Source organism: Gopherus evgoodei, chromosome 15, assembly GCF_007399415.2.
Source record: "Gopherus evgoodei ecotype Sinaloan lineage chromosome 15, rGopEvg1_v1.p, whole genome shotgun sequence".
Lineage (NCBI taxonomy): Eukaryota > Metazoa > Chordata > Testudines > Testudinidae > Gopherus > Gopherus evgoodei.
The window spans coordinates 17,136,651-17,163,994 of NC_044336.1; the positions used below are offsets into that span (position 1 = coordinate 17,136,651).

The 27,344-nt window shown below is 39.7% G+C and overlaps 2 protein-coding genes and 1 long non-coding RNA gene across 14 annotated transcripts in view; 1 reads left to right on the forward strand and 2 right to left on the reverse strand.

The window, feature by feature from the left end:
* The window catches only part of SPAG9 (sperm associated antigen 9), a 104,389-nt gene extending 97,199 nt beyond the window's left edge, over positions 1–7,190 (reverse strand). For 7 of the 10 annotated variants that reach the window (XM_030534507.1, XM_030534506.1, XM_030534505.1 and 4 more), the window contains exon 1: positions 6,787–7,189. In XM_030534507.1, coding sequence (XP_030390367.1) covers positions 6,787–7,092 — 306 coding nt within the window. In that variant the 5' untranslated portion in view covers positions 7,093–7,189. Of the gene's footprint in view, positions 1–6,786 lie in introns of all 10 variants that reach the window. The other 3 variants (XM_030534500.1, XM_030534498.1, XM_030534504.1) reach the window with 1 other exon arrangement.
* A 924-nt stretch (positions 7,191–8,114) lies between these two features.
* On the forward strand, positions 8,115–19,490 carry NME1 (NME/NM23 nucleoside diphosphate kinase 1). Of its 3 annotated transcripts, none has more exons than XM_030534139.1 (5): positions 8,115–8,135; positions 16,719–16,851; positions 17,397–17,498; positions 18,225–18,337; positions 18,981–19,490. In XM_030534139.1, coding segments are annotated over exons 1-5 (462 nt in total). In that variant the 5' UTR covers positions 8,115–8,133; the 3' UTR covers positions 19,093–19,490. The 3 variants fall into 3 exon arrangements, with proteins under 3 accessions (XP_030389999.1, XP_030390001.1, XP_030390000.1); XM_030534141.1 differs by lacking the exon at positions 8,115–8,135 and adding an exon at positions 15,288–15,509; XM_030534140.1 differs by lacking the exon at positions 8,115–8,135 and adding an exon at positions 15,292–15,517.
* On the reverse strand, positions 16,697–27,314 carry LOC115635424. Its single transcript, XR_003996588.1, has 4 exons — positions 27,147–27,314; positions 20,947–21,115; positions 20,348–20,430; positions 16,697–16,782 (listed from the first exon to the last, which is right to left on the reverse strand). It is a non-coding gene; the product is annotated as an uncharacterized LOC115635424 (long non-coding RNA).
* Positions 27,315–27,344: the final 30 nt, after the last annotated feature.

Below are 27,344 nucleotides of genomic sequence, written 5' to 3' on the forward strand. Positions count from 1 at the left end.
AACCAGACACAGAAGTATGCACAATAAACTAAATTCAAAACTATGTTGATAGCGAGCACAAGACCTGTAGATCTTTGGCAGTGCATAGGTCTTGTGCTTACCTTCTGCGCAGGGTGAAATTCACTAAGTATATTTTGTAGGTAACAAAAAAAATGAAAGCGATACATGAAGTTCTGACTGCTCAAAAGTACCTTTCCGGTTCAAATAAATTACACTTGAACTGATCCAACAGCCTAAAAAAGGGTGGACTTTAAAAACCACAGAAGTAATATCGTTAGGGAAAGCACACCACTTCAGCAAACAGACCACAAAATAAATAAAAAGGCCTGAGAGTCATTCCTTTCCCATAGTAGAAAGCTGAGTTCTCTATATTTCTGATCAAATGACAATAGGAAAAAGGAATTTCTATAGGTATGCAGGCTCCTTTCAGTGACAGACTCCTTGACCTCACTGCAAGTTCACTTAAATCAATTGTCATGCTCACATATGGAGCACTGGTGGCCCAGAGAACCCTTTCTTATGAACCTAAGAGCTGGCAGGTAGCATAGCACTCCTTGTTGCTAATTGCAAAGAGCGGCCTGTTCTTTACCAATATTACTTGTCCACATAAGCATCTGTGGTAGTTGCAACAGGGATGATATACAATTATGAGTAAGATTAACGAGAAGTTGGGAAGATGATCCACATGATGATCTATTTAGATGAGGCTGATCTAAGATTCCTGTGTGAACAAATAGCTTTTCAAAACTGTGTCAAAGCTGAGCGTCACTTTTGAGATTATCCCCTATATTGAAATAGCTTGTTCACAATTGTTTACATCTAATTTTTTATGCTCCATTAAATTTTAGATCAATAAAGGGAAAGAGAAAATTCATAACACTTTATAAAAGCACTTCATTTCTACTAATGCAGACCAACCAGTGAAAAATTCTGATTAAGCCAAATTATCTAAATGCATGGTTTTCTATTCATACTATAAACTTGAACAAGAGTGCTTTCACATAAGCTGTTACATGGCTATCACAGGACTCAATGGTGTTCATATGACAGTGCTTGGAGCAAAATGCTAAGAAAAGCAAGAAACAGCTGATGCTGAAAGACAGGTAAATGTGTTTTTGTGGTTCTCTGCTTTAATGAAGGGAGTTCATATATAAATGTATTAGTTTATACCAATATTCCTATGAACTGCCAGAAGAGGGAGTGAACAGTTTAACCATTTTCCTTTGTTTTAGGAATATTCACTAGTGAAATATATGGTGTAAAAATACAACAGGAAACTAGAAACATACAACTTGCACTTTTTTATTCTTACAGACAGAAGGTGTAAAAGGGTTTTTTGTTTAAGTTTTTTGGCCTTTTTTATGAACATTTAAGGCCAGGTCTAGCTTATTCATTCTTGTTAGTCCTGCTTCCCTTTTAAAATGAAGAAGTTAACACAAGCCTTGCACTGAGTAACTGCTTCTACCACACCACATTAAAGTAAGCAGAAGAAAATCTATCAGAATAGGTTTAAATACAACTGCAACATTGTTAATTTGCTTCTATTTAACACTAGATTTCCAGAAGTCATGTGTGTCACATGAGAACAAAAGGTTAGCAACAATCTTACTTCTGAATCAACAGCTGTTTTTAAATCAATTTTAATGTCATCACATATAAAACCAAATATCAAGTTTTTCATTCTTACGCAAAACTTCTTCTAGAGCTGTTCAGGACTTATCTAAAAAACACACTAGTTTTCAAATTAAGGTTGTTATGGTTTTGTTTGCTTGTTTTTTTTGTTTTTTTTTTAACTAGTTACATGTAATTCTCTTGGACATTCCACTGCTGTTTTAAAGATTTGCACTGGGCAATCTAAAGAGATGCTAAAGACCCAAGTTCTATCTAAAACAAAATATTCACCAAATAAAAGAATATTCAAAATAGGTGAAGTTACTCAAAGGGACAGCACCAACTTATTTCTATTTTTGCCCATATTGTTACAAACAAAACCTAAGATGAGCGAAATGTCAGGTTTTTTCCCCTATTCTCCCCGTTATGCTCATGTTTACTTTTTGTATTTGACAGCACTATGCAGAGTCAGAGTCGCTATTTCCTTGTGTAGTTAGTTTCCCCTGTTTATGCAGATCTTCTACACAGCAAAAGGGAGGGCAAAAACATTTTGAAAAAGTTATTGTGAAGCCACAGACATTAGCAAGGCAGTACAGCTTACATTACTTTAAACTTTTAAAAGTGACTAGATTTCAAGATAACATTCCTTTAAAAGTGAACTGACATTGAGGACCAACTTCAACAATTCTATCAAATGCCATTCTACAAAATGTCAATTTGTAGCAAGCATTCCCTGAAATTTAGATGAACATAACACAGCAATTCAACATCCCACGTAAAGCCACTCCTTGGTTTTAATGGTTAAATTACACTAACACTTCATACTTCTTCAAAGCATTTTCTAGGTAATGATCTTCACAACACTGATGTAAGGCAGTTAAATTTCCCATTTTGCACAACGCGAAATAAAGAAGGTATTTAAGTAACTTGCCCAACATCTCAGTACATCAACAGCAAAACCAGGGGTGGGACCGTATGTTCCTGGCACTCAGATTCATGCTCCATTCACCTGATTATTACTTACCGCAGATCAAAAATTACACATTGAAAATATGTGACATTCAAAATGTTAAATCTGGATACGAGTTCTACTCTTATAAAAGTTAGAGTATTTGATTTTATTCACTGCTCAATAAGACAGTAATTTTAAATATTTAACACTGATAACCTGAAAAACACTTAAGCAGAAAAACTTTTGGCCATTATCTTCCTCACTGTTTCCAAGTAACCTACAATACTTAAACCCATTTAGTGGGAAGCTGAAAACTAATTCCCTTTTCACACCTACAAAATAAAAAAAGATGTATGTATTAAAGATGTCAGGTTTCAAGAATAGGTTCATTTAATAAGTTATGAGGCAAGTCTATGAAACCCAAACCCCAGATAACTGTTTCTTTGCTGAAAAAAAGGCCTCGGTGCGAAGCCCAGAGCTGGAGCATGGAGCAGCTCCAGAGCAGTGGAGCTGCAGGTTTTCACCTGGAGCTGGAGCACAGCTCCAAAGCCCTGGAAACAAATTGCTTGTGGCTGTTTATAAAACCAGAAGTAACATTAAGCAATCATGTGACTCACAGCTCCCTTATCAATTTTCTGCCAGCTACCTAAACATAGACTTGTGTGCTCCTACTGGAACTACAGTCAGAAATATATTTATACATAAGACACAGCTGCATAAAAGTTATTTTCTTCCTCTTCCTCATTTCTTTGCTGCTTGGTACTTTGGCTATACTGGAACCTTTATTAACCAATTTGCCTAATGCTTATTTTTGTAAATATAAATTGTCACACAGCAGTCACATGCAAAACATTGGCAAAATATCCAGATATCTCATCTTCTCAATGTTCATGTTAAACCAGGAAACTGAACAAACATCACATACATAAAGTTATGCAGGCGGTTTCTTACTGGTTATGAAAACTGATCACATCCATTAGTCATTAAAGAAATGACTGGAACCCAAAGAATAGCTAAAAGAAGCAGATTTTAACTTCTCATTTTTGGAAATCATTACCAAAAGAAACCCACAATCACAATTTGCATCAAGTCACACAATGCTAATGAGGAAGAAATCAACAAAAATGAGAGCTTGATTAAAAAACAGTGAGGCAAAAAAGATTCTGAGTTAAGAAGCATCATGAATATTTATCATGAGACTACTTGAAAGAAAAAAATTCCTATAATGATAATGAGAAAGGGAAAGAGAATTATTCAGAACAGTCAAACTTGGCAATTCAAGCAATATCAGGCTTTTACTAGAGAATATGGAAAAATCTCTTAACCATTAGGTCAATCAAGCAATGAAAGTTCACCCAAGTAACTCAAAGAACTATTAAAGCCAACCATTTGTTAAAAAATTACCCCTTAAAAGAAAGCAATAGTACAAATCTGTAAATCATGTACCTTCCTCCTCATTTTATTCCTGCTGGTTACCCTTTTACCTCTACCTCAATATAACGCTATCCTTGGGAGCCAAAAAAATCTTACCGCGTTATAGGTGAAACCGTGTTATATTGAACTTGCTTTGATCCACCAGAGTGTGTAGCCCCCGCCTGAGCACTGCTTTATCGCATTATATCCAAATTTGTGTTTTATCATCAGGTGGCATTATATCGAGGTGGCAGTGTATCAAAAAATGGTTGCTATGACTGCATTTGGAAAATGCATGTACATCTTTGATTGTATCATGCATTTTTAAAATTTATCATGCATGTGTTAATGGAGTAACAGAAAACGGCCTGTGAATACTACAGGTGTGTGTTCACATTGAAAGGACAAGGGATGTGTTCACATTTGAAAACACTATCTTTAAGTTAGTTGCAGTTTCAGCAACTATAAGGACTTCTGCTGCAATTCAATAACAATTTTAGCCTACATTAGTCAGCTCAATTGACTTATAGAAATAGCACACTACTATAGTGCCACAGAGATACCTACAGGTGTGCAACTTCTGAAAAGTCCATAAGAGCTGAAACAGCATCACCACATTTTGTTGCTGCGATTTGTTATAGTTTCTGCTCCATGATGCTGAGACCCTTTTTTCATATTCCATCTAAGTATGAACCATCCTTGCAATACAGTCATGAAAATTTACCAGTCCAGGAAAATAAGTCAAATATCCCCTCCTCTTTGTCACCTTGATAATAAAGTGAAATTCAATCACCTATCAATAAACTGATTCAATTGGAGTTAATGAGCAATTAATTTTGTAAATCTGGTATAGAAATTTATCACTCTTTTTACTGGTTTGGACAAAAACTAGATGCAAGTCTTTAGAGAAAAGTTGTGTGTATTCATACTGTATTTCTTTATAACTTTACAAAACAAAGGATGTTTGTTATAGTCTTCTTGTCTGTTCAAGTGTTACTTATAGCAATTTGTACCTTAACCTTTTTTCACTCTAACTTCGAACTATTTGCATTGCATTGTAGGGTTTTGTTTTACAAGCCATGTAAAATTATTTTTTTAAGTTAAAAAAAGACAACACTAGTACAGAAAAAAGCTACTGTCAGTAACAATGCTTTTCAGTTTTCAAAACAACAGAAATTAAGAACATACAGGTGAGTGCAGGACAAGAAGCCTATGTCTGGACATGGAGTACTTCTAAGATAGCTGGCTAAATTAAGGATAGTGGTTTCACTCCAATTTCTTACTGCAATTTCAGTGAGAAAGTGTGTTGGGGGAAATAATTAAAGCAACAGTGCGGAACAATATTGTTTGATACTTTTAAACAAGGGATGCTTTACAAATATCTACACTCTGAAATAAAAAACTAGATGAACTACCTTGACACACCTAACTATGGGGCTTATTATGTGTCATCATCACTCAAGGACTACTACTGAACAATCTCTAACCACATGTTGCATAGCTGAAGCTTCCAACCACCAGCCCAGGGAGTTACAGCCTGAACAGCACTGTCCATTTCTACACACCACATAATGTATCTTTTTTTTAGTCACGCCCACACAAGACATTTATGAGGAATGACCATAAAAATAACTATGGAGCTCCTTAACTTTAAGAAATTCACAGTGGGGAAGTTTGAGATACTGATTCATTTAATACTTAGTTCCTTGGTTACTCTCAAATAGTATTGTGCTTCTGCATAACCCAGGGGCCCGCAACCTTTCAGAAGCGGTGTGCTGAACTTTCATTTATTCACTCTAATTTAAGGTTTTGCATATCGGTAATACATTTCAACGTTTTTAGAAGGTCTCTTTCTAAAAGTCTGAAATATATAACTAAACTGTTGTTGTATGTAAAGTAAATAAGGTTTTTAAAAAGTTTAAGAAGCTTCATTTAAAATTAAATTAAAATGCAGAGCCCCCTGGACTGGTGGCCAGGACCCAAGCAGTGTAAGTGCCACTGAAAATCGTAGGTGCCATAGGTTGCCTACCCTTCATATAACTGATGTGAATAAATGAAAAACAATCTTCTGGAGCTGTTCTAGTCAGTTTAAGAGTCCCAAAGAAAGAAGAGCCACATAAATGAGTGAAAGCTGTGGAATAAGATAAACAGCTTGCTGTAATCAACTGTCATTTTCTAACCACAGGGTTAAAAAAGGAATATGATGTACAATACATTCCTCTGACCAGAATGTTAAGTGTCAGTACAGTGTGAAGAAAAAGGGAAATGTCTGTGTTCCTACCCCTACAAATAAGCCACTTTTTTAGCCATGATATGGTCATCTCTGCACCTTAGATGAGTCGGTACGAAGTTGGGTGTCTGTATGTAAACCTACCTTGTATGGGAACCGGGAGGAAGATAGCCTACTACAGATAAGGCCACTTGCAAGCTGGGAAGGGGGGGTCAGCTCCACCGTCCCACCAGCAACGGGAAGAGGATGTTAAAAACACCCTGCACCTCTCCCTAAGAGGTGGACGTGAGACCCGGGAAAAGGAACTCGGAGCCTCTATCCGATTCCCCAGAAAGGAAACTAGGCTTAGGAAACATACAGCCGACCCCGGACCTCGTCGGCCCGGCCCCTACTCTCACCCTACCGCGATCCCCCTATATCGCTGTCTCCTCGGCCTGCACCAGCGGCACCGCCTCCCAGCTCCTGCCGAGCCAGCAGGGTGGCCCGGTCCCCTCAGCTGTGCCACGGGCCAGTCCCGGATCCCCGCCCAGCGCCTCCTCCAGCTCGTACCGGTGAGCAGCCCGAGCCCGCGGCCCCTCACCTCCTCGGCCTGCTTGCGCAGCGCCTTCTCGCGCTCGTACTGGGTGAGCAGCTGCTCGTTGTCGTCCCGCAGCAGCTCCAGCTCCACGCTGGCCTCCTGGCTGTGCGCGCACACCGAGTCCAGGTTCTCCAGCACCGCCACCACCAGCGGCATCAGCTCGGCCACCACCTCCTCGTCGTAGCGCCCGATCAGCCGCTCGAACTCGCGGTAGATGGAGCCCGCCAGCCCCGACACCCGCTCCGACATCATGGCGGGGCCGGGGCCCCCCGGGTCTTCCTGATATACCACGCCGTCCGCCAGCTCCATGGCCTCGGTGCGGCCGGCCGGCCCGCCTGGCTCCTTCCCTGACAGGGCCCGGCCGGGCGGCGGCTCTCAGCGCCTCCTCCTCACTCTGCGGCGGGGCCTTGGCTAGAGCGCGGGCGCACGGCACTGACCTCACCCACAGCGCCGGGGCGGGGCGCGGGGCAGCGGCGTCACCTGGACAGGGCGGGGCCGCATGCGGGGGGCAGGGGGGTGGAAGAATGGCGCGCGTGCGTCGCCGGACTCGCCTCCGCATAGGGGCGGAAGCGCGGGTCACGCCAGAGCGTATGGGGCGGGGCTTGCGTGAGGGGCGAGGCCTCGCAGGAGGAGCGTGGGTGGGTCTGAGGTCGCTGGGGAAAGGGGTGGGGCTTGTGGGGGGAAGGTCCTTGCGAGGACGGGGGTGGCCTAGTGGTGCTACGAGACGAAGTGGGGGAGGGGCTTAATGAGGGAGGGAAAGGAGTGTTGGCTGAGGGAGAAAAGGTGGGGGGGTATCTGAGGAGGAGGCCGTCAGGGGAGGAATGAAGCGAGCTGCAGGAGAAGGCTGCACTAAGGGAAGAAGTGCCTGTATCAGAGGCTTTAGGGGGCTAAGGGGTCGGGGGAGGAGGATGCCTGACCTCAGGGAAAGCAGAGAATGGGGCGGGGAGAAGGGATAGGTGGGTCCACACTTAAGTCTTGTGATGTTTTGTATGGGACCCAGTCCAAGAGCCTTGAGTCATCCTCTGTGTCATATGGGTGGGGAAAGGCACGGGGAGATAATACATATGGCAATATTGTACTGTAGCCAGCTCCTACTTCCTGATCATCTCAGTCAACAAGAAAATACATTCCAGAAAAATGACATCAACAAGCCTTGGAAACGTGAGGCATTTATACTGCTGTGTGCTGCATAAATGGTCGGAAGTAAATAGGCTGAACTTCAATAAGGACAAATGCAAAGTACTCCTCTTAGGAAGGAACAATCAGTTGCACATATATAAAATGGGAACTGACTGCCTAGGAAGGAGTACAGCGGAAAGGGATCTGGAGTCCTAGTGGATCACAAGCTAAATGTGAGTGAACAGTATAACACTTGCAAAAAAAAGCAAGCATCGTTCTGGGATGTATTAGCAGGTGTGTTGTAGCAAGACACAAAAAGTAAATTTTCCACTCTACTCCGCACTGATTAGGCCTCAACAGGAGTACTGTGGACAAATCAGAGAAAGTTCAGAAAAGAGTAACAAAAATGATCAAAGGTCTGGGAAACATGACCTATTAGGGAAGTTTGAAAAGAAAATGAGTTTGTTTAGTCTGGAGAAGACTGAGGAGGATAGGGAGACATGATAATAGTTTCAAGAACATAAAAGGTTATTACAAGGAGGAGGGAGAGAAATTGTTACCTTTAACCTCTGAGGATAGGACAAGAAGCTATGGGCTTAAATTGCAGCAAGGGCAGTTTAGGTTGGGCAGTAGGAAAAACTTCTTAACTCTCAGGGTAGTTAAGCACTGGAATAAATTGCCTAGGGAAGTTGTGGAATCTTAGTCATTGGAGATTTTTAAGAGCAGGTTAGACAAACACCTGGATGGATGGTCTAGATAATACTTAGTACCCTGCAGTCAAATCAGGACTACACTAGAAGACCTGTCAAGGTCTCATCCAGTCCTATGATTCCATAAAGCACTTGAAACAGCTGTAGGAAACACATCAGGCTGGTTGATGGAGCCCAGGTGAAAGCATTTTCTGTAATATGTTTTATTAGCATTTTCACAAATTATTAGATGATGAAAAAGTCTCTCAATCCTATTCACTGTACATTCTCTAACTCAGTAAGTCCTTCAAGAGTTTTGACGGACTAGGTCATCTGTGTTCCTTTATAGTACGTGTGGTGTTGTTTATACTTTGTGCACCCTCTGCTGGCTATGCTGCAGTAGCAGCAAAGAATCCTGTGGCACCTTATAGACTAACAGACGTTTTGGAGCATGAGCTTTCGTGGGTGAATACCCACTTCCTCAGATGCATGTAATGGAAATATCCAGGGGCAGGTATATAGATGTGTGCTAGCAAGCAAGCTAGAGATAACGAGGTCAGTTCAATCAGGGAGGATGAGGCCCTGTTCTAGCAGTTGAGGTGTGAAAACCAAGAGAGGAGAAACTGGTTCTGTAATTGGCAAGCCATTCACAGTCTTTGTTCAATCCTGAGCTGATGGTGTCAAATTTGCAGATGAACTGAAGCTCAGCAGTTTCTCTTTGAAGTCTGGTCCTGAAGTTTTTTTGCTGCAGGATGGCCACCAGACTTCAAAGAGAAACTGCTGAGCTTCAGTTCATCTGCAAATTTGACACCATCAGCTCAGGATTGAACAAAGACTGTGAATGGCTTGCCAATTACAGAACCAGTTTCTCCTCTCTTGGTTTTCACACCTCAACTGCTAGAACAGGGCCTCATCCTCCCTGATTGAACTGACCTCGTTATCTCTAGCTTGCTTGCTAGCACACATCTATATACCTGCCCCTGGATATTTCCATTACATGCATCTGAGGAAGTGGGTATTCACCCACGAAAGCTCATGCTCCAAAACGTCTGTTAGTCTATAAGGTGCCACAGGATTCTTTGCTGCTTTGACAGATCCAGACTAACACGGCTACCCTCTGATACTTGACACTATGCTGCAGTAGAATTTTAGGATTACAAGTGACCACAAGGGTCATCTAGTTCAGTGTTTCTCAATGACTGGTCTGTGGACCGGTGCCTGTCCCTGAGATCAACCTGATGCAATTTAGGAAGGCAGCAAGCCTGTCCCTGGTATCGAAAAGGTTGAGAAACACTGACATATAGTCTAACCCCATGCCATGAAAATCTGACATTAGCAGAAGTTCTTGGAGTTTTGAGGTTATTTTTTCCTCATTTCTTGGTGCCAACTGGTGGATTTAAATTTTTTTTAACCTGGAATAAATTTCGCTCCAGATAATAATTTGAAGGCAGGTAAAATTTTGGGATTTAAGCAGATTGAACAATTGCTCTTTAATTGTGATAATATTTTTTTATAAATACACGAATGAGTGAAGCCTCACAATATGCTGGAGAAGCAAGCAAACATTATTATTCACTAATTACATATGAAGAAGTTGAAGAACAAAGAGGTTAAGTGAATTGCTTAAGGTCCATTGTGAGTCAGTGACAAAGGTGGAATTAGAATTCAGTAGTTCATGGTTCCCAGCCCAGTGCTTAGTTCAAGGAGTTTGCTAATCTCTTATCATGTAGTTTCATGAAGTAGTTCACGGAATTAATATCAGGTATTATGTTTCAATACCGGTAAAAACTTTTGGAAAAAAATTATAAACTTGCTGATAAAAATTGGTTTATAATGAAAGATCCCTAAAATATAGAATGATGAGCTCCAGTTTGGACATATTATATTCATATCTGAATAATATGGGCTGATTTCTATACTATTTTAACATTAGAGACAGAAACAGAGAAACTTAAGTTTTAAAAAGTGTTAGATACTCCATATTCCACGATTTTCATCAGCTATTTCAAAATTGTTTTGGAGAATGCCACTATAGAAATTTTCTGCAGATTGCTATGAGCTACTGGCTTTCTCTGAGTTTTAATGCTATAATGAACTGTATCGCCTGAACTAATATTAATGTTTATATCGCTAAGGTTACAAAGTCTATCAAATTAACAAATATTTCAAAAAATGCAAGAGCTAATCAGGTAGTGAAGATCTAACTAATAGCTATTCCATTAATTTCCACTGGAGAGCAGTAGAGGCTCATACTGCATTTTCATTTGGTCTGGTCCTGAACAATTATTGTTACCTATGACTTGTGTGTTCCATTGTGTATTTAGATACATCAGATCAGCGGGGTTGCATAGATGTCAGTCTAGTTATGACAAGTAGATCCAAGTTACAAGGTGTCAAGTATCAGAGGGGTAGCCATGTTAGTCTGGATCTGTAAAAGCAGCAAAGAATCCTGTGGCACCTTATAAACTAACAGAGGTTTTGGAGCATGAGCTTTCATAGGTGAATACCTACTTTGTTAGATGTATGTCACGAAGTAGGTATTCACCTACAAAAGCTCATGCTCCAAAACTTCTGTTAGTCTATAAGGTGCCACAGGATTCTTTGAAGCTACAAGGTGTGTACCCAGACTGGAACTTTCCCAATATTTAGAGTAGTACAGATGTAGGTTTTTAACTCAGAACACTATAAAGTAGGGGCCAGTGTCACTAACTTAGGATCTAGACGTGAACTCTCCTAAAAATTGAGGGGAGGTGTTCACTTCCAGGGCTTTGGGTCAGGCCTGTCTCATAAAATGTCAGCCATTTCTAGGTGGCATACAAGAGACGTTAAACAATTTGATCAACACTCCATTGTTAAATTGTGTAGATCTGTGTGTCACATTTTCACTTTATGTGCTGTTCATTCACTGACTATCATGCGGTGTGACCATCCCTCCTCACCTTCACTTCTTCCTTTCTTCTCACTATCAGCTTGTTCCAGAAAGCTACAGTCTCTCTTATTTGGATTCATTATAAATTGTATACTTACCTAAAATACAATGAAAACTTTTAATCAGGAAAAAAATGTGCTGGCACAGTACATTATAATTATAAATACAGCAGACTTTTATAGCATGTTGTGTATTTTATATTGCTCAACATTCTGTGCTAATCATGGATTAGTCTCAGAAGTGGCAAAGAGAACCCTGGTTTAATGAGTTTAAATGATTTGACAAAGATCACACAGCAGGTCTATGGTAAAACTAGAAATAGAACCCAGTTCTCATGGCAGGTTCTGTGCATTAATCACTAAATCATGCTTTCTTTTTTTTAAATTCTACTTGATGAAAATAACGTACAGTCAAGAGCACTGACAGCATACCTCTTTAGGCACCAATTCCTGCAGACTTTAACTGACTGTTGTTTTTCCTGAGGAAGGACTGCAGGATCAGGCTTTATATCAATAATATGAAATATCTTAAATAAAGTTGCACTGAAATAATATAGAATATAACCCAATGAGATATGAGGAAAATATTCAGCTTTTAAAATAACTTTAAGATAAATATGCTGAAACAAGTAGGGCTTTGTATTTTGTATTATCTTTCAATAATTTTTTTTAAAAAAGGAAAATTTAGCAGATCACAGCCATGGTGAAACCAGAAAAAAAGAGAACTGAATACTAATAAACATATCATGTGAATACAGGACCACCAGTGAGATGCATCTATTTACACCAAGCCTATGTTTGGCCCATTGCAACCAGAAATAAAGATAGATGTGGATTTTGGACAGAGTAAACTGTCATAGGGAAAAAGAAGAAATAGGGAGCAAAAGTCCTTGTCCTTGAAGATAGCTTTATCCCAGATTGTTGCTAAGGTCTTGAGAAAAGGAAGTAAAATCTACCCAACTTTTCTATCGAGAAAAGCCAGGAAGTAGATCTTGGAAAGTTTGTCTCAGTCTCAGAAATAGACTCAGAACAAGATGAGGAACACACTTTTCCCACTAAACAAAGCAAAGGGAGAGCCTGCCCATTAACTTCCCTTTAGCAGAGCATTTTGGGAATGGGAGAAGCCTGGGGCTTATATATTATAGTCTTTTTTATTGCTCAGTTAGTGCTGGGGGCAAAAAACAATCACAGGAAAGAATGTGTTAGCTCAAACAGTTGGAGATCTGCAGGTAGCATTTTCGTATATAAAAAGGCATACTGATTCATGTAAGGGGAAGAATGAAACCAGTAAGACTTTGATAATGAAGTACCTTTGGACAATTGGCTTCTATGTAACTTTTTGTATCTACTGATTTAATAAAAATCACTATGTCTAGGGAACAATTCCATCTCTATCTTTCTTTATCCTACAACTTCTGTGGTATGTGTGGAAATTCTGGCTCGTTACTATGACTGATGAGATTCAGCAGCAAGGAGAATATTAACTTAAAAACAAAGGCTAAACATAGGCTAAAAACAAAACTTGAATCAATGTTTAACAGAGAGATATATGGAACAATGACTTACTTGTAAAATTCTTATAAGGCCTTATAAAACCTTGAAGCTGCGTGGGCTATATATATATATATATATATATATATATATATATATATATATATATATATATATATATATATATATATATATATATATATATATATATATATATATATATATATATATAGCTAAATTATATGCATATACTTTAAATATATACTCAGAGGAACTTATGGTGTAGACATGGGTATAGATTGTTTGTAGTAGAATCCACAATGTGCTAGTTACTTTCCATGCACCTCATGAGGGATAGTCTCTGCTCCAAGAAGTTAAAAGAATAAAACTTGCCTTCTAGAAGCCATTTCCTGTTTGTGCTGATGTGCTTGCGCCTCACTTATGTTGATTAATGGACAACTAATTGCAAGGATGGAGTTGGAAATTCTTTAAGCATTGCTTGCCTGCAAACATATTTCATCTTGGGAGAATACCAGTAAGTAGGATGACCAGATATCCTGATATTATAGGAACAGTCCCGATATTTGGGAATTTTTCTTATATAGGAACCTATTACCCCCCACACCTGTCCCAATTTTTCACACTTTCTATTTGGTCACCCTACTAATAACAGCCTTTTATAACTTGACTTGCCTTGGCTTTAAAATGACCTGTAGGATTTAATCTGTCTTTGTAAGGCAAAAATTCTGCTTCTGTGCAAGTCTGATTTGACAAACTCAGGGACCTCTGGGGCTGGAGTACTTACCACCTGGCTACAACTATCAAAACAGAGGTACTTAAAATAGGTTTTTTGTGAAGAGAAGAGGAAAAATAAATTACCTGTCAGGGGAGTTATTGAAGGGTTGAAAACAAGGAATAGATATGTTAGAGAGGAGAATTTTCCTGGCATCCCCACTGCAAATAAATTGTGGAAAATCAGAGGTCGTGGGCATAAAAATACTTCATTGGACTTACATTTTATGTAAAAGGAAAGAAGAAAACATATATCAGGAAATGAAATGGGAGTTAAAGGTCTGATGAAAAAAGGATCAAGGACATCCACAGGAAAATAAAACGGTACTAGAAATAAAAATCCAATTAGTGGATTAAAGGTAAAGGCCAAGGTATAAATAAAAGGGTTCTAAGAAAGGATAGTGAAAAGATCAGAACAGGACGAGGCCAGGAGGCTAATACTATGCAATTGGGAAGGGAGGTTACAAAAGGAGAATATAAAAGAATGAAGTGAAATGAGAGATAAATATACAAGTGAGAAAGGCTTAAACATGAAGGGACAAAAGGGTAGAACCGTACCACTTTATTTCACCATTTCCAGAGAGTAGTTTTCAGCGGTTCCCAGTCAAGCTACAACGGATCAATTCTGGGTCCAGTTTTGTTCAATATCTTCATTGATAATTTAGATAATGGCATAGAGAGTACACTTAATCTGCAGACACTATCAAGATGGGAGGGCAAGATGGGAGGAAAGGATTAAAATTCAAAAATTATCTGGACAAACTGGAGAAATGGTCTAAAATAAACAGAATGAAACTCAGTTAAGAACAAATGCAAAGTACTCCACTTAGGAAGGAACAATGAGTTGCACACATACAAAATCGGAAATGACTGCCTACCAAGGAGTACTGCAGAAAGGGATCTGGGGGGGTCACAAGCTAAATATAAGTCAACAGTGTAACACTGCTGTAAAAAAAAGCAAGCATCATTCCAGGATTATTAGCAGGCATGTGATTAGGCCTGGACTGGAGTACTGTGGACAAATTGGAGAAAGTCCAGAAGAGTATATCTATAATCTGTAACACTTCCTCATGTAGACACAACTCCATGCATAGGAGTGGCAGAGCACAGGGCAGTGTAGGATGACCAGAAAGTGTGAAAAATCGGGACAGGGGGTAGTGGGACAACAGGCACCTATTTAAGAAAAAGCCCCATATGGGATGTCCCTATAAAATCGGGACGTCTGAGCACCCTAGGGTGGTGCCTGCACCTGGTTTGCACCCACTGTGCTTGGTTAGCATGGGCGAAGTCTCCTTTGAAACCGTATCAGGGGTTTACACTCTCGACCCGTGTCTCCCCTGCTGGGAAAGCGCCCAGAGCAGCCCCTGGCCGCGCGCCAGAAGGGGAGGGCAGGGCCTCCAGCCTCCCTTTCCCTTCCCCCTCCCGCTCCTCCCTGCCATAAAGATGGAGATAGGCAGCAAGAGCGCCGCCCACTTCCCGGCGCACCTAGCACTCGATGGTATTAGAGTCGCTCTGCTCCTTCCGCGACCCGAGACAAGAGTCCCCGTGGGGGTGGGGAGGAACACGGACCTCATGCGGCTGCCCGGCCGGCTCCGGCCCGGGATGCGCTGGGGCACGTGGGGGCGTGTTTAGAGCTGGGTGGTGGTGAGGCTGGGGGCGGTTTTGCGGCAGTTACCACCCGACCCGCCCAAGGGTCCAGGACTGCAGGTGAGCAGGTGAGAGGGGAACGGGGGTGGGCGCTGCAAGGGATGATTTATGGGGCAGGGGCTAGGGGGACATTGAGGGGGCTGTATGGGGCGAGGGCATATGCAGTTATGAATGATCCAAGTGACGTGCAAGCAGGGTCAAGATACGGAGGGAAAGCGTTGTAATTAGATTTCTGCATGTTTGTCTGTTGGCTGCCATCTGTCCAGGGCTATTGGCAGCGGGAGCATTAGTATTAGGTGTCAAGTATCAGAGGGGTAGCCCTGTTAGTCTGGATCTGTAAAAGCAGCAAAGAATCCTGTGGCACGTTATAGACTAACAGACGTTTTGGAGCATGAGCTTTCATGGGTGAATACCCACTTCGTCAGATGCATCTGACGAAGTGGGTATTCACCCACAAAAGCTCGTGCTCCAAAATATCTGTTAGTCTAAAAGGTGCCACAGGACTTTTTGCTGCTTTTAGTAGTAGGTGTTGCATTGCCCTTTCTTTCTTTCTTTCTTTTTCTTTCTTTCTTTCAGTGCCCTTAGCTTGTTCACAACTATTCTGGAAGAACTAGCTGGTTGTTTCTCAAATTGTTCAGTCTATGCTATACTTATAGAAATTGGGATTGTGTTAGCACCATACTTTTAAATGTTTTATATTCTTCGAGATTAGTTTTTAATTTCTGAAAAATGCTTAATTTTGGTTTTTAAAATGTTGACAATTGTAAACCACAGTGACTGTGTAGCTACTGTAGTACTCAGTTTGTGCCTCTAAAAATGACACATTGGCTACTCCAGTATGACTTTCTGACCTTCCAGACCCCACGCACATTCTTAGCATACTTCATTACAACACTGACTGGCTGTAGATAACTATAGATCAAAGTGATACACCTAGTCTTAGTTTAGCCTGTTTTGTCTTAAAGTGAGGGCAGCATCCTATCAGTGTGCATCTTAGAGTACACTGACCTGCAATATAATCTCCATTCATCGCTTAATATAAAATCTCTTCATTCTTGGTATGGACTAATTGCACTCTTCAATATTTATAGGGCTGTTACGTTTACATTTATTTTTGTAGCACCTTTTGGATATTATTTGACTTATTAGATCAGTACACATAAGCACAATAAGGTTGTGGAAGATTGTGGGTATGCCTTCTAGATTTCTGTTGTGGCTGCGTTTGCCTTCTGGTCCTGGAATACGGAGTCCCTTTTTCTCCTCTTCTAGGACGATGGCATCCATTTCTGAGCGCACTTTCATTGCCATCAAGCCTGATGGAGTCCAGCGGGGACTAGTGGGAGAAATCATCAAGAGATTTGAACAGAAGGGTTTCAAATTAGTGGCCATGAAATTTATGCATGTGAGTTTCCCTCATTTCTATATTTCTCCTTTATGTATGAAATGAAATCTTACAGCAGACTAGTGTACTCCACTCAGTGAAAAATTTATTGTAATTTTTTAAAATGAAATCTTAGCAGAAATATCAATGTCAAATTTTGTGTCTAGATATTTTTGGAGACTTTCTAGCATCCAGCTGTTGCTAAATGCTTTTGACAGCCTAAGCAACCTAATTTTAGTAAACTGAAATCCTTAGGCTGCAAGGAATATTCTTATAGGTGCCATTTACACTTAATAGGCATCTATGGATCATCCACAGCAAAAAATAGGTTTCTTCTCAAAAGTAGTTAGATATTGATGAAACTACCTTGCTGAGTTAAACTGCACTGAAATAATTTTATATTTTAAATTCATATAAACCAAGCAACACATCTAGCCAGCTGCTGGAATCATTTATTTTTAAAGAGCATGTCTGTTTAAGGATTAATAGTGCTCTGTGGTTAATCTCTTGTGATTTAAAGATGCTCTTAAGTTCTTACAGTAAACTGCCTTTTTTTTTTTGTGGAGGCCTCTGAAGACCTTCTGAAAGAACACTACATTGAGTTGAAAGATCGGCCATTCTATGCTGGTTTGATTAAATATATGCACTCTGGACCTGTTGTAGCTATGGTAAGCTTTTAAAAATAAAACTCGCTTAAGAAAAACTAAGCCGTTGATGTGTCTTTTGTTCATAACTTTGTTACATATTGAAAATGACACTAAGAACTAGAAATTAAATACTTTAAAAAAATTGATTAAATGTAGTTACAAGTACAACATATTTCCTTTTAATGTGTGGTTTTACCAGTAAATCTCTTTTTTTTTTTTTTTTTTTTTTTTAATAAAAACCAAAACATTCTTTTCCCTGGGGGGTAGGGGATGAACAGTGGGAAACTGACTGCACAAAGTGCTGTCAAATACACAAAATAAGCAAACTGGAAAATAGAGCAGTGAAACATTTAATCTTTCAAGTAGAGAACTCCTATGTGTTAGATGTTGATTGTAACCTATGATTGCTACAAGTGAGACTTTTGGGGGGCGGTAAAGAGTGTATACCTCTAAAGTATTTGAGATCCCTATGAAGCTTTGTGTGTTTAGGAACTTTTGTAATGGGCTGCTTGCTTGTTTGTTACGCTGAAATCTGTTCAGTACCCTCTCGCTTTGGCAGCAGTCAGTGGAATGACCATAGCTTGTCCGAGACAGTTTCACTCCAATCCTTCTATGCCTTGCCGATAGATTGAAAACAGGGGACTTCATACCCGAACCATGATGAGATCAAGTTTAGATAACATGGCCAACTCTTACTGTGTTAGTTACAGTTTGGATTCTGTAATCCTAATGGATTTTATTTTTAAGGTGTGGGAAGGTCTTAATGTGGTTAAAACTGGCAGAGTAATGCTGGGGGAAACTAATCCAACAGATTCCAAACCTGGCACCATCCGTGGTGACTTCTGTGTTCAAGTTGGCAGGTATGTTCTGAAACTGTCTTATCAAACCTAAACCAATTTTTAATCTTATACATGCTGACCTACTTAGGTAACTGATTTATGACGAAGTTTTGTAATGTGAATCCAGCTGAAACTGACAGAAGAATTCAAGCAGCAGAACGTAAATATTGGAATTTGATCAACCTTATAGTAAGGACATATAGACAAGGCCTGAAATACTTTCTACAGAACCTCCATTTTTTTTCTTGGAGGTTTCCCATTTGAGTACTGACACAATCCTACTTATTTTATTTTTATGAGAACTGGTCCCTTTCTATAAGACAAGAATATGCCATTTTGTAACATTTTTAAATGTTAAATAACAATTGGTGCCAAAAGCTTGCTAACTACTGAAAAACCTCATTATACATGGAAAGACCCCCATTAACTTCATCCACATGCAGGGGTCCAGTAGATAATGTAGAACTGGAGTCAAAGGATGTAAATAGAAATGTGGCTTTCCTTCTCATTCCCCCACTATCAAAACTGATGAGAGAAGCTTATGTTGCATATTTACATGTACGTTTTATTAATACTTGTAGCCATAGTAATGAGAGGTTTTTTCTAAAAGAAAATTCATGTGCTTTTAATTCTATAATTATTAATAACCTTTATCTTCTCTTAGGAACATCATTCATGGCAGCGATTCTGTAGAAAGTGCTGAGACAGAGATCAACCTGTGGTTCACTCCTGAGGAACTGGTTGAATACACAAGCTGTGCTCATCAGTGGATCTAAGGACTAGTCTACACTGGCAACATTAAAGCACTGTTGCTTGTGTTGTAGTGGGAGAGTGCTGAGAGAGAGCTCTCCCAGCGCTCTAAAAAACCCACCTCCACGAGGGGCGTAGCTTCCAGCACTGATGCACTGTCTACACTAATGCTTTATGGCACTGTAACTTGTTGCACTCGGGGGTGTGTTTTTTCACACCCCCGAGAAAGTTGCAGCGTTGTAAAGTGCCAATGTAGACAAGCCCTAAGAGTAAAACCTGGGTCCTATTGCCATTATTCTTTAGTTATTTCAAGGCACTTCTGTATAAACTAGTGGAAATCTCTCCCTCTAATCTGTATTGTGAATATTATATGTAACCAGTGTTAATAACTGCTGCTCTAATTAAAAAGCTATTGAATTATTAATTGGGAAGCTTTCTAACTCTGTGTGTGGATAAGAGAAGACAATTACAGTAGGGGAAAGGATCTTTAATTAACGAATAAACACAAAGCATAACCTTTCATGAAATACTCTTTACCCACAGAGGATAAGTTGGTATCTGGTACACATCAGCAAACAGTCTAAAATGGCTTAGTGGCCTTAACTAGTTATCAAACTTTATTAAACCACCAGGTCATGCATGCTGCTATGTAAACAGATCCATAATATCCCTAAAATACATAAGTTAAAGAATGATATAGAAATAAGGTTGAGCAAAAAATAATTTAAAAAACAAACATCTATGGGAAAATTTCAGTTTTTCTTCTCACCAGAAAAGTAGTGCAGTTATACATAGGCAACAGCTTCACTTTGAAAATAAGGGGTTTTAAGTAGATTGATGAGTTTAAAGTAGCATTTTCCACCTTAGGATCAGTCATTTATGTAGCATTTTAAGGCAGGATTAGTATGGCAGCTTTTTAAAATGGCCTTTTATGAGAAAAGAAGATTAATGTGCAAGGGCTGCTCAGTAAGCTTTTCCGCCTGTCACTTCAGTGTAGCATTTTGTTTGACATTGGTAAGCATATCAGCACTGCATCATATCTCCATACAAACAACTGAGGACAGCTCAGATATATTCTTTCCTTAATTGCTTGAATGGGAAAGTAAACTGCTTGGATAAGCTTTTTCAAAAGTGACTTCAGCACTTAGGAGCCTAAGTTTCAGTAGCAGTCAACGTGCTTTTTAAAACTTTACCCATTGTATTTAAACTTATTCATATGACAGTTTTTCCTTAATATTAAGCAGGTCCCAGTTGTGCAGTTTAGTTCTTCTAGCCACAAACCTTTCAGCGTCCTGCAGAGTTGCTATGGCTGTCCTCCATGTCCAACTGTTGTATTCCGTTCAGGAGCCAGAAGTGGTAATTGGCTGAATAGTGGACACAGCAATAAATGAGTAGCATATTTATTCAACTGTAATAGGATGTTAGTTAAAAAGAACACAACAATAATTATCTGAACAGCCTAACATTGCAAATCACCATTAGAAATAAAATTTCCTCGTGTTTTGCTAATAACTTGCTGACATCACTCATTTCTGAAACAAAACCTGCACATAAACATTTGCCTTTGATTAAGCAATAGAAATTTAGTAATATTTCATGTCTAATACCCAAGCACGATGAAAGCATTAAACCCATTTTTTAAAATGACGCTGACAATTTAAATCTATTCAGAAATCAATATATTTGTAAAAAACTTAATTTTTCTTTACAAAGTGGACCAATGTACTTCAGCAGTCTCTGTTCAGAATGCTCCTTTGACTGTAATAGATACTTCTACATCACACTATTTAGATCTGCTTTTTTACATATTTGATACTAGTAAAGTGAGTTTGGAAAAACTCAGATTACAGAGAGAGGAATGATGAATAATCTGCTATCACCTTATCTCCAAAACTGTACTCTTCCAGAGTCTGTGGCTGTGAGGTGCCAAAGAGAAGGGTAGTGAGATACTCTATCTCCAAGCTTTGAGGAGGAAGAGATAAATGGTTATTTTCACTGGGAGGAACCAGAAGAAAGTAGAGCCTTGCCCCAACTTGCTCGTCCATTATCCTAAATGACCAAGAGAAAGAAGTGGCTGAATTAAACATGCTGCACATACTGCAATGGAGAAGCAGTTCTTTGTAATTTGGCTACATCTGTGTATTTGGAAAATCACTGGGCACATCAACTGAATGTATTAGATGGACCATTTTGGAATCTGTTAGCTAAGTCTCTCAGCTCACATTACTGTTTTTTTAGCTCATGATAGCATGTACAATGTTAAAAAAATGTGAAAAGCATCACTCATCTTGTTTCTTTCCTTTCTTTGTTACCTACTAATCTCTTAATGATCATGGTCATAGTCATCTTCACTAAGCACAGTGGATATGAGACTATGTAAAAGACTAATTTTCTAAGGCTTAACAAACACTTTGTCCTTTCTGTTTAAATAGATGCACTTAGGCCTTCAACAATGTTATACTCTGAGGCAGACCTCTACTCTCTAATTCATCTACACATCTCACAGTACCACTCATAATCTCGTATTATATAGTAATACCTATGAACCCTGGACCCAGAACTATCAGAAAACTTACTCCATGGAGCATAAATAAAATACACTACATATTTTTATACAGAAGAAATATGTCTCTGGTAAGCAGTTCAAAACACAAAGCAATGAGGGAAGTAAGAGTACAGTTACCTCTTCTGTTGTATTTCTCATTCTTATTTTGCTCTATCCTAAAAAATATCTATTATTTTACTGATCTTGTTTTTTCTCCTTTGATACTGTTGTTCTTTTGCATTTCTTCCTACTTAGGGCCTGGATCTTGTTTTCTCCCCTCTACAAAGGTGTCGATTAGGTGCCCTGCTGTTGTCACTATGCTTTCTGTTCGCTCAAATCTAGCTCTTGCTCCCTCCCAATTGCAGTTCTACCACTATCACCTCTCCTGTTAAAGGACAATGACCAAATTGTTCCGCTGATAGTCTAAATAGCAGTGGGGATGGGGCGGTATCATTCCCATGCATGTTTTGTTATAGTAGTGCTAAACAAAATTCTCGATAGTAATCTCATTTAGGCATTCCCAGCTGTGGGCAAAGATCCCATTTTATACAAAATAGGCCTTAGGTACCATTCTTTTGGACTACTACATAGCATTCATCTCTCAAATCCCTGACTAAATAGTATTATTCATACTGAATGAAGCAATATATAATGTGATATTACACAAGAAATTTTCACTATTAAAAAGAAGTGGGGAGAAGAAAAAATGATATTCACCATTTCAGAAGTGAAGTTAAAGCTTCTATTCCCTGTACTCTCTTATACTGTACAAAAAATGTCCACTGGTAACCACTATACAGGGTATTGGGAGGCTACACTATTTCCTCCTCACTCCTAATTTTCTTACTAGGTTGGGGATGTCCCAGTCAAACAATTCTCAGCCTGGAGCTGCAGAGCTCGTGCATTATTTTCATTCTCCACAAAAGTGTGTATATGCATCTAGGCTTACATAAAAGCACAATCTGTTATAGGTTAACAAATTAACTTTTCTGTCCTTTAGCATCAGTTGCACATAAACTGTAGGAGGTTCTATAAAATAAACTAAAAAGGGAAATATGCTTAAGTATCCAGATTAAAAAACAGACAAACCAAAACACAGACTAAAACTGTCCTCTATTATAAAAGTTTGAAAGCAATCCAGTCCATTTTTTCTTGTATCTGTATGTGGTGGGAAATAGTCAAGAGAAATGTACTGCAAAGTACCTCAGTCCTTTAAAGAACTGGAACACAAGAACTTGTTAGGAACCACTAGGAGGAGATATCATTCTAATCCTACATAAAAGATCTCATCAAGTACTGGACAGGTTTAATAATCTCACTCACCACTAAAATGAATTGCTATGGTAATAGCCTCTGGTTAGTTTGGATGCTTTCTTATATACAGCTGGAGTAGCAACGTTCATATATTTAGTCACCAAAGGATTATTACTCAAATCTGCATGAAAAGAAGCTGCCTCAGTGGTTTCAGCATTGGCCTGCTAAACCCAGGGTTGAGAGCTCAATCCTGGAGGGAGCCATTTAGGGATCTGGGGCAAAAATGTGTCTGGAGATTGGTCCTGCTTTAAGCAGGGGGTTGGACTAGATCGGGGGTCCCCAACATGGCACCCGCCAGGGCATCCATGGGCTCCTGCCGAAATGCCGCCAAGAAGTGGCAACGTCAAGAAGTGCTGCCGCCGAAATCCTGTCAAATTTCAGCGGCGATGCCTCTTGATGACACTCCTTCACAGTGGCTAGTGGTCCAGAGCCCGCCCCACAGAAAAAGTTGGGGACCACTGGACTAGATGACCTTCTGAGGTCCCTTCCAACCCCGATATTCTATGATTCTATATCTGACCTCTCAGTCCACATCCTCAAAGCAAACCTGCACAAACACCATCAAAAGACAAGCCTGGGAGCTTTAATTCATAACTTGCTAGACATGAAAATTATAGACTCAATAAGACACTGAATATATGGCTCATTACAACCTTTAAGTAACCCACTAACCCTCCTTTGTCCCCTTCACCCTCCTTGCATGGTTTCAGAGCCCAGGCTCCAGTCCAAATCCAAATATTTATACTGCAACATTTTTATTCCTACAGCCCAAGCCCCACAAGTCTGAGACAGCTGACCCAGGCCAGTCATGCCATGGGTCTTTTATTGCAGTGTAGATGTACCCTAAGAGGACATTCTCCCAGCCCCAAAGAGCTGTGTGTCTCAAAAGCTTGTTTCTTTCACCATCACCAACAGAAGCTGGTCCAATAGAAGGTATTACTACATATACCTTACACCCTTCCTGACAGCTAACATTTCTCACCACTTTTACCTTAATACAATCCAAGTTAATATCCCTTTCTTTGTACCATTAATTGTGATTCATGTTTAGAAATAATCCAATTACATGATCTAGAGGAAACTCATTTCAAACCCTGTTGAACATCCACCAGATTAGGAGACAAAATCACTGTGGTAATTGCTGAAGTGTATGTGAAATACTGTATCTTATTAAAGAAGTAATCCTGAAGGAATTGAGCATTGCTAGTAGTGATTAATGGGTACATCGTCACTTAAGCAACATATTAAACTGAGACTAGCTAGTGCACCTGCAAACCAATACACTTTTTTGATGTTTCTGGTGCATTATTGCACTAAAAAATGAACTAGAAACAAATAAATTGCATTTTCAGCTCAAGATTTGTATTTCATCATTAGGGTGTAGATCAAACATAATTTTGTTCACATATGAACAAATTCCGTTCAGAAATTTCCATAGAAGATGGGAAATTCAGTGTTATGTTTAACAAAATGTATAACTGTAAATAATCCATAATTTATTTATCAGGATGGGCAACATCAGAAAGGCAAAGTTACAGAAGTCTTGAACCACATCCTTGTACCCACGATGCTCCAAAATATAATTATTTTTTGGTAGGGGGAAGAGATGATATCCAAACTTTCAGGTTAATCCTTATCTTAGTAATGAGTCAAACCAAAATCCCACATCTAAATATTTTTGAAAAGTTCAATTCTAGGTCTGGATCCAAACTTTGCAGCTCAGGTCCGTCTCTAAAACTTGACATGCTCAAATAGGACCCAGTCCACTCTCTCCCCATCCCCCAGTGAGAGAGTATTTCTGTTAATTTGAATAGGAGTGGATTCAGGCCCATAGAGAACAGCCCCAAACACAGCACTCTCCCTGTATATCTGCTTTGCTCAAGATTTGACTCCTTGTGCTTTTATATTTGATATGGTTTTTGCTTATCATCTTAAGCAGCAAGATCAACAGAAGTCTGCATGAACATCTAATGAAATCAGAGTGGATCTTTGTTTAAATTCAGCAGACTTTCCTATTATCTTCCTTATTGCCAAACCAAGTGATTGTGTACTCAAAATAAATGTAAAAGAAAAATAGTGTTAGACTGATGTCACAGTGTGAATAAAAAAGGTGAAGAAACAGAAAAACCAAGATATGCCAGTTTTCTATTCAAATATGTAAAGGAGCACAACAGGGAAAACAAATCAGCAGACACTGCAAAACACAAATGGGTGAATAATGAATAATAAAATGTTTTGCACTTTTTATGCATCTTATGACTTCAAAGTGCTTTACAAACAACAAATAAACAACACTGTACTTATGGCACTTTTCATTCAAAGATCGCAAAGTAATTTTCAAAATGTGGGGACATATCATTGCCTCCATTTTATCAATGAGGAAAATGAGGCAGAGAGGAGTTAAGTGACTTGCACAGAGTTACACAGTAAATCAGAGGCAAACGATGAAGAAAACCTTGCAGTCTTGATCCTCACTAGACCACACTCCTAAACTACGTAATCTATGCCAGTGTAGTTCAGTGTAATATATTGAGACACAGAAATATGCAAATTATAAAATACAGTAAACTCTGTGGAGGGATACAAATTATCAGGATTTTATAGGTAAACTGAGATAGGAAGGGATCCCAGAATTTAGCTGAGAATTCAAGGAGAGATCTGATACATCAAGAGAAGGGAAGGTTGTCAAAGGGTTTTGAATTGCCTTCCAGTGTCTACAGACAGAAATGAATGAGAAGAGGAGATCAGTCAAGATCAGGTTCTTCTGGAGAAATGCAATATTTGCCACATCTGAAGTGACTGAATCAGCATTTCCAAGTTCATAATTTAGTAACTGGATTAATCACATATTTAGATTAGATAGAAACCTGGATTAATCTTGAAAGCAACTGAATATAAACTGATTAAATACTGTAAGTTTATGCAGTATTACAATTGTAATTGGTTAGTGTAAATTAGGGCTAGAAACTGTGTTTTCTATGTGTTGTAATTATTAATAATATTTAAAAAAATATTAATGCAGGAAACCACACCACACTAATTTAACCATAAATTCCTTTATTAAATGCAAAGGCCAACTTATACAATTGCTCTCAACATGCCTAAAAAGGCCTAAACAATCAGCAATTTACTACAGCCACAGAGTAACAAAACGTTTATAAATATCTGATCAAGATACTTACAAACTGGCTAAACCCAGAGATGCTTAGCCACCAGAGCGTGGGTTAGGAAAGGGATGTGTTGGCTCATTTTAAGCAATTACCCCCTATCTGTCAGAGTCCTTCTTTTTAGAAACTTCCACTTATCTCATTATTCTTTGAACCAGACATCTTCCCTACTTTATTCCTTCTGATCTTATCACTTCTTATTTTCAAGGCTTTCCTTCTACTTGCTAGTTAGGGCCTTTCTTGACTTTACAACCAAACTTAAGCTAACTAGCAATAACAACAGTAATTAATAAATAGCAACCTAGTGCTAGGTCTATTGGTCTAATCACAGCAGTAGGAGCTAGGAGCTGCTAAGTTCTAGTCCTGATTCTAACACTTTTCGCAATTCTTACTTTTAAACTGCAACCACGGCTTCATTCTCCTATGTGACAACTAAAGAATCTGGACCAGTCCTTCCCCTGGCCTCTGGCCACTTTACATTACCTCTCTGTGGATGATGTAATTTCGAGCAATTGTGAGGTGCAGTGCAATTTGGAAGACGCAGCTTCACTAGAACAGTGGCAGAGACCAACTGTCTCAAAGCAAAAGGTGCTAAGAATGCAGGACTCAAATTGCAAGACAAATGTCTATTCTCAAAAGATTGTGCTGGGATAATTGAACAAACAGCCTTTAAACATCTGAGGTGTTGTTGTGAAATCACATCATACTGTGGTTCACAGCCACAGCTGGCTCCAGACTAGCCTTTGAGGAAGGCAACATAAGTGACCTCCCAAGCTGAGACCCTCCTTTGGAAGGCTGCCTCAGTGTCTGTCCAGGGAAATGTGATCGCCACAGAGTTTCTAGCGAGGCTTTTAGGGTAATGGAGGCTATTCCATGCCGGCCTTGTTTCTAGTTCCCCTTTACCCTGTTCCCTAACCCTCACCCTGGCCCTTATCCCTCAGCCCCTTTGTTTGGTATTTGTCCCGTGTCTCGTCCCCTCTGGCCAAAGCCTCGGCCCCACGCCCTTTAGCAGATGCCCGCTGCCCCTCCGCCCCCAGTTGAGCCGTGGCCTTACCCCCTGCGGCCTGGCTCTCTCCCATCCCCCTTAGCCTGGCGGTTTTGGAGCAGCCGGGCTTGTGCTCCGTCGCCAGGCCGGGGGCGGCCCCCACAGCGGCTCGGGGACGGGGGCGAGGTTTCTGTGAAGCCCCGGAGGTGCAGGCCTCGCTGGGCACTAGGGCGGGCTCTAAAGGCGCCATATTGCGCAGGGAGGAAG